This window comes from Ursus americanus, chromosome 10 (assembly GCF_024610735.1).
Source record: "Ursus americanus isolate L20-20 chromosome 10, mUrsAme1.1.p, whole genome shotgun sequence".
Classification (NCBI taxonomy): Eukaryota; Metazoa; Chordata; class Mammalia; order Carnivora; family Ursidae; genus Ursus; species Ursus americanus.
The window spans coordinates 66,693,891-66,706,999 of NC_142136.1; the positions used below are offsets into that span (position 1 = coordinate 66,693,891).

Consider the following 13,109-nt stretch of genomic DNA (forward strand, 5'->3'; position numbering starts at 1 on the left):
AAGAGTAAGTAAGTAAAACCCCAAATACAAAATTTGAAGGGTAAAGGAGACTAAGTGTATTCACAACCATTGTTTCTGCTCACAAGACTGAGATGTTGTGATATGTTAATTTCAAGGCTGGGGAGTTCACCTGGACCCTAATTCATAACTAACCAGGTACATGTGTTAGAAAATAATGAAATGTACTTTTTTTTTTTAAAAAGATTTTATTTATTTGAGGGAGAGAGAAAGAGAGAGAGCCCGAGCATGAGCAGGGGGAGGGGCAGAAGGAGAGGGAGAAGCAGGCTCCCCGCTGAGCAGGGAGCCCCACTCAGGGCTCAAACCCAGGACCCTGGGATCATGACCTGAGCGAAAGGCAGATGCTTAACTGACTGAGCCACCCAGGCATCCTGAATGTGCTTTTAAAACAGATAAAACTAGTACATATAAATCCATCCTAACTTAAGGTTTTAAAAATAGTTTAAACAGTATCTCATATTAGGCTACTTCCCTTAACTGAGCAAGATAAAACTCTGTCCAATTTATATATTTTAGTTTTAATACTGAAAAAACTATTCAGATTAAAATGTACAACTCTAAAGGCAAGTGGTACTAATCAATTTCAGAAACACCAAATTACTTTCAGTTCTATAAATGAACCAACTGTTCATTACCGCTGTGCCTGCTTTCCTCATACTCCCTCTCCTAAACCACCCACCTCCCCTCTCCTAACCAACTCCTCCTCATCTTTAACAATGGCTCCCATATCTTCAGAAATCACTGTGTAGTCTTTATTAGGCATCCAGCTCTGTGCCCTGTTAGCATTCTATGTATATCTCCAGCATAGCATTTACTATACAATATTAAAATAATTGGTTTATAAGTCTAACAATCACTGCTCATTCCTTAACGACAAGAACTATATCTTTATTCACCTTTGGACCTCTAAACCTAGCACAATATCTGATATACAGATTACCTGTGGAATAAACTATAGGACAAAGCTCAGTATGACATTTGAGTCATATATGAGACATACAAAGACCTTCTACAGACATACAAAGACCTTCATAATTATACCTTACCCTCCACCAATTAACACAAAGTATGGTATGTTTCATATTATTGCAATGTTATGTATGCTATTTCTACTATCTATAATGTTCATTTTGTTTTTCTTCAAAACCTAGGTCATAACATCTTGCCCTTATCTTTAAATCCTTATTTTGTGTTCTTCTTTCATTTAAACTTCAGTTTATTCTCTCTCAAATAAAATCTTTTTAAAAATTATACACACACACACACACACACACATATATATATTAAGGGGCGTTTGAGTGGCTCAGTCAGTTAAGCATCTGTCTTCAATTCAGGTCATGACCTTGGGGTCTTAGGATCCAGCCCCATGTCTGTCATACTTTCTGCTCAGCGGGGAGTCTGATTCTACCCGCTCCCTCTCCCAGATGCTGGTGCTCTCTCTCTCTCAAATAAATAAATAAAATCTTTTTAAAAATTATATAAAAATATAAATTTCAGTTTATTATACTAAATACCTTATAGAAAGCATTCTAGCTTTCATAGAAATATTATCTATTATCTATCCTCACACTCAACAAAATAAAGTTAATGTTAACTCATTCCTTCCTCAGTATTAAAATTCCCATGAGGGAAAGGAATCTTCATTATCTGATTATTTACCATGAAAATGCCCAATTACAAACTGTATAAGTCAACATATCACAAATATATTCACAAATGAGCACATCATTCATTAAAAAATTAATTTCCACTAACACATCTTTCCCCCCTACTCAGACACATTCCCAACCAAGATCATGTTTTTGTCATTTTCTCACAAATCATTCAGGATCTAACAAAGCAAATTAATTACTGAATCATGGCAAAAATAGTAGGATTCCGAAAAGTCATTAAAGTGAAGTTAGAGAAGAACTGTTAAATCCTTTGCAAACAACTGACACCATTACAGTTAATAATAAAAGATGAGAAAATTGACAAGAATGATGACAAACAGGTACATCAAACAGAATCATCTGAATAAAGATTTAAAAGATGAGCTCCTAGGAAATGAGAAAGTCTTCAAATGCTTTGTTTTTTGCAGAGATGATTATCCTTTTAACTATGTTATAAAACTTAAATGTGAAGTCCAGAATAGAGTAATAGAATTTGTATCAGAAAAAATAATACTCTCAGAAAAATAAACACTTGATATTTTCATGGTTATCATTACCAATATTTGGTTCAATATAAGGAAAAAAGAAGATGGTGTCTAATACTACAAAACATTTCCCTCCAAGATAAAGTTCCAATTAAAAGCTTTTATTCACTATTAACTGTAAAATTAATTTTAGTCGGCATCTTATGTAAATTCACTTTTAGTGGCCTTTTCTAGTACAAATTATCCACAAAACTACTGAAGGTATACTGCAAATAATTCAATTATTTTGTGTATTGCATTGTATTATCAACACTTATTTATATTTTCTGTTTCCTAAGAGGTTATATTCTTGAAAGCAGTAGCCATGACTCACTCATCTCTACAGAACCTAGAACAATGTACAGCACATAGTTCATGAATTGCACTAAAATTCTAAAATACTCAGATAATTATTAAATAATATTAAGAGTCATATTACTGAATTTCTATTTCTCCAGGTTTACTTTTTTTAAAAAAGATTTTATTTATTTATTTGACAGAGTGAGAGACAGGCAGTGAGAGAGGGAACACAAGCAGGGGGAGTGGGAGAGAAAGCAGCAGGCTCCCAGCGGAGCAGGGAGCCCCATGTGGGGCTCAATTCCAGGACCCCGGGATCAGGCCCTGAGCCGAAGGCAGATGCTTAAGGACTGAGCCACCCAGGCGCCCCTCTCCAGGTTTACTTTCTATTCAAATATATAACAAAGGCCTCTGAGATACAATACTATCTCTAAAGAGCTCAACTCTCATAAGAGAAATAAACCACAGGAACATAAATGAAGAAAGCACAAGGTATATATGTATCAAAGGACTGCAGATAAAATCTGTGGGGAATAAAAATGAGACCAGCTGTAAGAATCTGAGCAAGTTTTGTGGAGAAGGTTGCGTTTAAGCCTTGACTTGCAAAAAGGGTCGGATTTGGATGTGTAGAAACGGGAGGGTGAGAAGAAAGTCAGAGGCAGCAAACTACAGGAACATAAAAGTAAAAAAAAAAAATTTTCAGCTTCATTGACATAAGGGTAGTGGGTTAAAAAAGATTTTTAAATGTATATTTGGGTCCACAAATTAAAAGGGCTTGAATGGCCAAGTTATAAAATATATGCAATTTTTTTCTTTTTTACAAGCATAGGTTCCTAAATATTTTTGACGGGAAATACTATGATTGGAACTATGATAGGGAAATTTAACACACAGTGGAGAAGAGAAGTCTCACAACGGTCTAGGTCAGAGCTAATAATGATTATGGTGGTTAAGAACAGTTAAGAAGATATGAATGAAAAGATTATAAATATAGAACAGATTATCTTCACTTTTGCAACAAGATGCAAGGACAAGTAAATAGTCAAATGTAAATCATGCTTTTCAATCTAAGAATGCCATTTGGATTTATTTAATGCTTACTGAGGCTCTACATCTCAATAAGGAATAGATTTGGGAAAGATTATGAATTTAGTCTTCATATTTACAGAACATAAAAGTTTGAAATTTCTGTTTAACCTTAGAAATGGGACCAGACTCTGACTTGAAAAAAGTTAATGTTGCTAGTATGGGAGTCACCTACATAGAAAATGAGACAATCAAAAAAGAATGTGTAAGTGGAAAATTAAGTCATGGGCAGATCCACATAGAAAACATACATTTATAGGGGCGCCTGGGTGGCTCAATTGATTGAATGTCTCTGCCTTCGGCTCAGGCTCAGGTCATGCTCTTGGGGTCCTGGGATAGAGCCCCATGTCAGGACCCTGCTCAGTGGGGAGCCAGCTTCTCCCTCTGCCCCTCCCCCCCAATCATGCTCTCGGTCTCACTCTCTCTCAAATAAATAAAATCTTTTAAAAAAGAAAACATACATTTAGAGGAAAAGAAAACAACCAAAACTGTAGTCAGGGAAGTGTGACAAAAATCAGGAGATAGATAACAAGGAGAACTTCAAGAATAAAGGTGCAATGAGCTCTGTCAAATAATCCAGAAAGGACATGTATAATGAAGACTAAGATCACTGGATTTGAGGCCTTTAATAAGCATTTCTGGAAAAACAAGGAAGGCAAAAGCCAAAAGTATGAGTAGTGAGAAGTGAGAGATAAGGGGGTAAGAGAGACAAAAATATGGATTACTCTTTGAGGTTTGGAGGTTTAAAAAGAAGAGACAGGCATGTGGTTTACAAGAACAGAAGTAGGGAAAGGTTTTGTTCAGAAGAGGGTAAACTGCACGTCTGTAAGTTGCGAGAATATGCTAATAACTAACTTTAAACCATTAACATATGTTCCACAGTCAAGAGAATTCCAAAACAATCTTAAAACTTAGGCAATCTGAACTTCCACCTTGGTAATTTGGTAATTGAGACAGTAACTTATAACATATAGCGTGTGCTAGAAAATCTCTAGAAGTTCGTAAATGTGGATGCTTTGCACACACAGAGGACATTTTACAATTTGTACATACTTCTTACACACAGTAACTTTCAAACAAAGCCCATTTCTTTCACATATTTCCATACTTCTGTATAAATTTCCACTTCAATACTGATAGCACCAATACCCTTAGAAATATCAGACCAAGAACATAATAAATCAACAGACTACAAGAATCACTAATTAAAAATAATAATTACAAAGGTTGTTTTCTTCTAAGAAATTTAATATATACTTTTTAAACAATTTTCACCTTCTTGCAAAATAAGATTATCTCTAAAATTAAATGAAAAAATCTAAACCAGGAAATTACAGACTCCCCAAAATCTCATTTTCAAATGGGTTAGTGTAATATTTGAATTACAACACTAAAACTAAAACAAATTAAAAACAAGATTTGAGGGGCGCCTGGGTGGCACAGCGGTTAAGCGTCTGCCTTCGGCTCAGGGCGTGATCCCGGCATTATGGGATCGAGCCCCACGTCAGGCTCTTCCGCTATGAGCCTGCTTCTTCCTCTCCCACTCCCCCTGCTTGTGTTCCCTCTCTTGCTGGCTGTCTCTATCTCTGTCGAATAAATAAAATCTTTAAAAAAAAAAAAAAAGATTTGGAATAGCTATTTTAAAGACTAAAGCACCAAAATCTGACAAAATAATTAAAAAACAAATGATTGCTTATGTCTAGGGGTTACACATAAGCACTAATTTTTAAATAAGCAGAAGGAAGGGTGGAGAAAAAAATTACAATTATCCCTGAAATGAACGCCAAATTCTTATACATAAGACTACTTGGAAAAGAACAGGAAAATTAAGTGTAAAATGACCAAATAATGAACTAAAAACTCATACTGAAATATCATATTTACTATTACAGAAGAACTTTTCAATTTTCTCAATGACGCTAAAAACTTCCAAAGTGATACAATTTAAATATTATGTTACTCTAATATGAAGTTTGTAAGGCTGGAGGATGAATTCAATAGTAAAACTGTTAATAATTTGAAAATTTAACTGGCTTGAATAATAAGAAATGCTTCTGACCTAAAATTAATCTATACCATATCTTTATAAAGTTGTCAATTTCTGTACATTTTTTCTTCCATTTAAGAACTAAATATATCCAAATCCTCATTATTTACAAATATTCCAAATCTGCAAATTCACCTAAAATTTATATGTAACACCAAAATCAGTGCCTGAAACATTTTCAGTGCTCTGGTGAGTAATGAGCATGTCCCAGGTGAAGCTGAACAAAGCAATGCTTTGCCTGTTATGTCAGCTCTAATATTAGAAACAAGTGTCCTTCTGACAGTCTATTTAGTGCCACATTTTTTTGTGTTTTTGTGCATTCGTTGGTGATTCTGTTGTTTAAAATAGCTCCCAAGGGGCGCCTGGGTGGTGCAGTCGTTAAGCGTCTGTCTGCCTTTGGCTCAGGGCGTGATCCCAGCGTTCTGGGATCGAGCCCGACATCAGGCTCCTCCGCTGGGAGCCTGCTTCTCCCTCTCCCACTCCCCCTGCTTGTGTTCCCTCTCTCGCTGGCTGTCTCTCTGTCAAATAAATATATAAAATCTTTTTAAAAAAATAAAATAAAATAAAATAGCTCCCAAGCATAGTGCTGTTTAGTGTTTCTAAAAGTAAGAAGGTTTTCATGTGCCTTAGGAAGAAAATGTCAGTGAAGCTTCATTCCGGCGTAAGTTACAGCTCTGTTGGTCATGAGTTCAATGTTACTGACACGACTATATATTAAATAATTTGTCTTTAAATTATGTACTGATAGACTGACAAAAATGTTGTGACCAGAGGCTTGGAGAAACCACCCCTGTATTCTCTTTATAAGCAATGGCTCAGTATTTGCTAATTCAGTAACTGGGGGTGACACTGTAGAACAGAACTACTACAAATAACAAGAATCAAATGTACTGTGTTAGCAACCCCAAATTCAAACCCCTGTTTTAGAACTCTGAAACATTTCTCATGAGTACACTTTGGAAAAGGAGACAATTCAAGACTTTTATCTCTACCAACATGGTGCACTTTTTTCTTCCTACAAGTCAAAGACCATATAAAGTCATATTCTATACGGTCATCTTCCTTACATTGATAGCTAATGCACAGAGCTGATATTGTTCTAATGTGATGATTTCATGATAACAAGGTTCTTGTGCCAGCTTCACAATAGCACTCCCAGCAGCAAGTCTCAGACGTGACATATCTGGTTTACTATAAAATAAGCAAGAAAGAAAGTAAATTAGATTTCTAAATGTCTGCACAAAAACATTCCTGTTTGCTATTCCTAATTCTGTAAAAATTCCTGTGGCCAAAAAAAGGATGGAAGACAATTTAGTGATAATGAACATCCTATTATGTTTACTTAACTTTGGAAGATGGTGTCTAATACTACAAAACTTTTCTCTTGAACACAGTCTATACTAAAGTCATTTAATTCCCTCATCCTACACAAAACAGCTTTTAGCCAAGCTTAGAACAAATCTATTTGTATGTTTAGTTATTGGGTCTAAAGTCTTCCACTATGGATTTTTTTTGAATGTGTTTACTTACATTAGGTCCAAAAATGTCCCAACTTGTTAATCAAGTCAACTTAAACTAATATGCTAAGTACAAAAGAAGAATGAAAGCAAGCGTAGTGGAAAACATCAACATTTTTATTTAGAATTCAACTTTTTAAATATTACCAAGAAGCTCCTTTTAAATTTAAGAAAACTTCTACTTAATGGGGCACACCTCAAAGATTAGTAAACTCTTAACTAATAAATACACCAAAACAATCCTTTCTTATATAGTGATATATTAGATGAATTATAGGGATTTCACAGTGAAAAGGAGGGAAAGTTGTAACTTCTTAACTAGGACCCCCTACATTCTTCCACAGTAAAAGATTCAACATTCATTAAACAAGTAAGTGTCTCCCGTATATACAGCACTGAGAGTGACATAAAAGACACATTCTTGGTCTTCTAAAATCTAATGATCTAATTGGTTTAAGAACACCCCCCCTTATCTTTCTAAGGATTATGTAAAAATACTGACTGAATACATGCCAACATTTGTAAGGTTCTGAAGTTACATGGCTCAGAGGTGCTATTCAGTACAACAACAGCAATATTCCAAGTAGCTATTATGAGGTAATTCACTCACCCACCACTAAAGGAAAGTCTGTTTTTCTTACTGGAGTTTATTTTGTATAAAGATAAATAATAAAATTAAATATTTTACAACTAAGTTTTTAAAGACCAAATTTCTATATAAAGACTTGTGTTAAAAGTGAACTAATGTAATTTACATATATTTGCAGAATTCAAATACACATTTGATTTCATTAAAAAATAACATGAATAAAAACAGGTGAGATGAGATCTAAGTAAGCACATAAATAATGACTAATTTAATTATCGTAATAGCTAGACAAGATAAGTATAATCATTATCTCTACTTTATAAATGAAGAAACTAAGACATAAGGAGGTTAAAGTAATTTGCTGGTAAATGGTGATGTCAGAATTTGAATTCAGGCTCCAGGGTCCATTTTTTTTCAATCACCATATTAAACCACAGCTTTCAAACAAAACAAAGTGCATGTGTTTATATAATTTACATCTAGTACATTTTTAAGTTTGCAAATATTTATATTTCTGGAAATAGATTCAGTAAGTTGTCTTCTACCTAGCGAGTTCTTTTTCCTTCAGACATTAACAAGAATGGAAAACATCAGTTACTGATAAGTTACTAACCATTTTCATATTAGATATTCAAAAAAGTAAACATATATTGTTTAAAATATTTACAATATATAGCAATACCCTGCCTCTCACATATGACTGCCATTTTGAAATAAACACTGTACAAAAGCATATTACAATAAAAATATATGCACACATACATACAGAATACTTTTTTTTGTATTTTAATTTTTTTACACTTTATTATGTTCAATTAGCCAACACAGAGTACATCATTAGTTCTTGATGTAGTGTTCAACTAACCACTGTTTTAAAAAGAAACTGCACCATTAAATAATTACACCAGATACTGAAATACTGTGCAAGAATTTTGAAATAATAATTACATACCTAATTTTCCCCTGTTCTGTCAAGTCTCCATCACTATGCAATATTGTAGTTAGCAATCTTAAGGTAGATGTTCCTGATTTACTGTGATTATTTTTCATTCCAAGGAGCCATCGAACCATCATTTTAATAGCTTGAATCTAAAAGACAAATTGACAAATACAACGCTTCTACATTTTAAAGAAATTCTATCAACCTTAAAAAAAATGAAATGGTTTTAATGGATGCTTTTTAAGAAAAGGAAAGGAAAGGAAAGGAAAAAAGAACCATTCTTTTCCGCATATATCAAGATAACTGAATGTCTTAAAGATGGTTTACCCTCCTACCCAGGCAATTTACAAATGAATGATTTAACTAAAGACTGGTTCTTTTTGTTTTTTTAATGTTTCCCCATCCTAAACTCTATTCTTTAGAATCCACAGTAAAATCATGTTAACTTCCCTAGTCAGAAAACTTACTTCCCAACTGCAAATTATATTCCATTTTTTGTGCTACATTTTATAATTACGAAGTGCTTAAGTACTTCAAACCCTGTTATTGCCTCTAATGTTTCCAACAACCCTTTTTGATGGGGTGCATATTACCTCTTTCTCACAAATTATCTTAGCTTTTTACAGATCTATAGCTCAGGAGCTAAGTGGGTCTTGAACAGTGGCATGTGGCAGACACTCTTCAGATCCCTTTTCTGGGCCATTTGTTAAGCATGAGCTTCATTGCAGGAAGCCTGCCTTCTAGTCCAGTGCTGCCTGACTACACAAAACTGCTGATTGACACCAATGCTGAGAAAACAGGTTTACAATGGAACTCAGAAGCTTCAAGCATCGTTCCACCAGCTACTCTATAGGTCTGCAGAAACAGTATTAGAATCTGAAGCTGGGGGGCGCCTGGGTGGCACAGCGGTTAAGCGTCTGCCTTCGGCTCAGGGCGTGATCCCAGCGTTGTGGGATCGAGCCCCGCATCAGGCTCCTCCGCTATGAGCCTGCTTCTTCCTCTCCCACTCCCCCTGCTTGTGTTCCCTCTCTCGCTGGCTGTCTCTATCTCTGTCGAATAAATAAAAAATAAAATCTTAAAAAAAAAAAATCTGAAGCTGGAATAACATGACAAAGTAGTTCCGAATATAAAATACAAACCAGTACACACATACATACACAATATGAATGTATTTATACGAAACTACAACTAGAAAATCAGTATTTAATATATTTGTTCCTGGCCTACACAACTTGGACAGTGGCTTGAGATGAGATCTACATCAGAGACTATAGATCATTTTAATAAATCAATACTCTCCACACTAGTTATAAGCAGTCTTCTAAGCATTATTTCTAATTCAAGGAACAACGGTTGAACTTTTATTAAAATCAAAATAAAAAGAAGATGAATAGTCTTAAAACCTGGATGACCATCTTTACTGAATAGGAGAATATACACAGGAAAACCAGCAATGTCTTTTGCCATTAAAAGGTTGATAACTAAGAAGCAGCAACATGGAGGCAGTTTCTAACACTTTTTTTTTTTTCAAATCAGATTATGTGCAGCTGCCCACAAGGCCTCAGGTTTCTCATTATTGCCCTATACTCTCAGAGCACATGGGATGATGTCATACAATAAATATAAAAAAAACTTAGATGATTTTAATAGCCATATCTTTACAAAAGGAATAAAAATTTTAACACCTTTAATGATAATACAACTTAGTGAATATATTAAAATAAATAGATCTATGCATATCACTCACTTTGACCATTGTCTCAGGAGAAACTTCTTCATCTGGAACCCAAAGCTTAGTTGTCTTTTTTCCTGGGAGCTAAACAAAAATGAAGGACTTTAAAACATAAATAAGAATTTTCATGTTTAATTAACATTTAGTGAATGAATGAAATTTTTACCTTCTGCAGTGACAGTCATTACAGATGACTAAAATACCTCATCTATTTCTCAAAAAGGTTGAAAGGCTTATCTTTACTAGCACCCACATAAAGCACTTACACATCTATCAGCAGCTGGTTCTTTCCAGGTGTGAGGTAGGATTGACTTTAATCTCTTACATATACTTCCTTACTTAGCCTTTGAGACTAATGATTCAATTACTTAAGGCGGCTGGCAAGGAGGAGATAAAAAAATCAAGACAGCCAAAAAGCGTAGTTCTCAAACAAGGAAAGAGGTATATACAAAAAATCTTGAGCAGAAGAAAAATCAGAAAGGTTTGCAGTTGACTGTAAGAAAAAAGATGCATTAGTGTCTTCCTACCTAAATCCCACCAAAATGGCCACACACGCGCAGACACACACACACACACACACACACACACACACAGAGCAGGGCTGGAAAACAAAAAGGGCCAAAAGAAGACCAGAACCTTCAGAAATATTTTAAAAACACAAAACATACAGTAAAAATATTAACAGGGCTAGGTTTACATCTTCATAAAAAGCAGAGAAGGGAAACATCTTCCAAAAAAGTTAGATTTTTTTCCAGTACAATCACAGAATAATCCTGAGACGAGAGAGTGCGGGTATTCAAGATGTGCATTTACAGTGGCAGCCAGGAAATTTAAGTAAGGTGACAAAAGAGCTGAACCCAATCCTGCAACACTGGAGATCCAGTGTACCGCCAGCTGACAGGAGTGATTTCCAGAGGCAGCCTAGTAAACAAATTCAATAGCAGCTCAGATAACCCTCTTGCAACAGGATAGGTAGCCCCAACATCCAGAAGGCAAACTCATCAAGCACACACAGTTTAGGATGCACTCCACAGAGAAGTGCCTTCGAAATAAAAAGTGGAAATAATGAAAAAGCAATCACATTAGAAAGGTTCTGATGAAATTTCTGAACTAAGAATATTAAAAAAGATCCTGACAGATTCCAGGAGGAAACCTTCCAAAAAAGAAGTGAGAATCAGATCAACTTCGGATTTCTCAGCTGCAAGACTAGATGCCAAAAAACAATGTTCTGGATTTTCTGCAGCCAAGTACCCTCAAACACAGGATTCTAGTACTCAAGAATAAGGGAAAAAAAAATATTTTTAGCACGCTAGGACAGAGAGAAAGTTTCCAAATTATAAGCCATTTTGAAAGAATTATTCAAAGATATACTCCACTAAAATATTTAATTCATAAGAAAAAATTCAATCAGCATATATTATTACAAAATAGAAAAAGTTATTATAAATAAAACCCAACAGACTGTCAGATGGTTCAAAAATAATATAAAACCAAAACATATGCAACAAAACCAATGACAGAGAAAATCTAAAAATAATAGGATGAAAAAATATACTAGTCAAGATAAAAAACATGAAATGGGATATGGATTTAATTGGGATACTGGTGTAAACAGGATATTGAAGTATTTTTTTAAATCTTATACCACAATAAGATATAAAATTCATGAACATTTGGACAACCAGGAGAATAGTATCAAAATAAATCAAAACAAAAGTGATTTAAAAAAAAGAGTAAAGATAGAAAACTTCACTACCACAGAAGACTTGAATATATCACTTCCAAAAAAACCAACAGATGAAGCTGAGATGAAAAATGGTAAGTAGAGGAAGCACATATAGAAATATAAAGAAATTAATATAGAGGTAAAATATTCAAGGATTAGAAAATAATCAAAACTGGCATTCTTTTTCTAAAAAGATTTATTTATTTTATTTGGGGGGGGGGGCAGAGGGAGATGGAGAGTCTCAAGCAGACTCCATGCCCAGCACAGAGCCCAACACGGGGCCTGATCCCATGACCTTGAGATCGTGACCTGAGCCTAAACCAAGAGCCGAAATTCAACCGACTGCATCACCCAGGCACCCCCAAAACTGGCTTTCTTCAGAAATAATTAAAAATAAGGAGAAAAAAGTTTAGCAAGAAAGACGGATAGAGGATCAAAACTATAATTCTCCAAATCAACCACAAACATAAAATGTAATTTAAAAAATCAAAGTACCTAGCAAAGCTGTACAAGAAAAATGTTTAAATTTTCTTTACAAAGAAAATTACAAAACTTTAATGAAAGACATCTTGTAGGTGAGCAAACAAAGCAATGGTAAAGAAGAGAGGCTATACACCCTATGACTGGTAACAACGCAGAGGACTGGAATAAAAGATTACTCAAATAACTTTTGAGGGGAAATTTGGTTGTCCTAAAGTAGTAAAAAGAAATGAAATTCTTAAGTCACACAGCATACAAACAAACAAATCAATTCCAGATGGATAAAATTTTTTTAAGTGTGAAAAGAAAGTCTTAAAACTTTTAGAACATATGGGATACTATTTTTATGACATTAGAGTAGGGAAGGATTTCTTAAGGATGTAAAAAGCACTAACTACAAAAGAAAGGAATGATAAATTTAGCTATGTTAAAATTAATGACTTTTGTTAAAATTAAGGACACTATAAAAGAAGTAAAAAGACACACCATAAATGAGATTTT

The 13,109-nt window shown here is 34.4% G+C and overlaps 1 protein-coding gene across 7 annotated transcripts in view; it reads right to left on the minus strand.

Moving 5' to 3' along the window:
* The window catches only part of PDS5B (PDS5 cohesin associated factor B), a 186,464-nt gene that overhangs the window by 23,533 nt on the left and 149,822 nt on the right, over nucleotides 1-13,109 (minus strand). For all 7 annotated transcript variants that reach the window (XM_087865205.1, XM_087865202.1, XM_087865201.1 and 4 more), the window contains exons 22-24: nucleotides 10,418-10,486; nucleotides 8,683-8,819; nucleotides 6,692-6,815 (exon numbers count right to left, since the gene is read on the minus strand). In XM_087865205.1, the coding sequence (XP_087721331.1) occupies nucleotides 6,692-6,815; nucleotides 8,683-8,819; nucleotides 10,418-10,486 (330 nt within the window). The remainder of the gene's footprint in view (nucleotides 1-6,691; nucleotides 6,816-8,682; nucleotides 8,820-10,417; nucleotides 10,487-13,109) is intronic.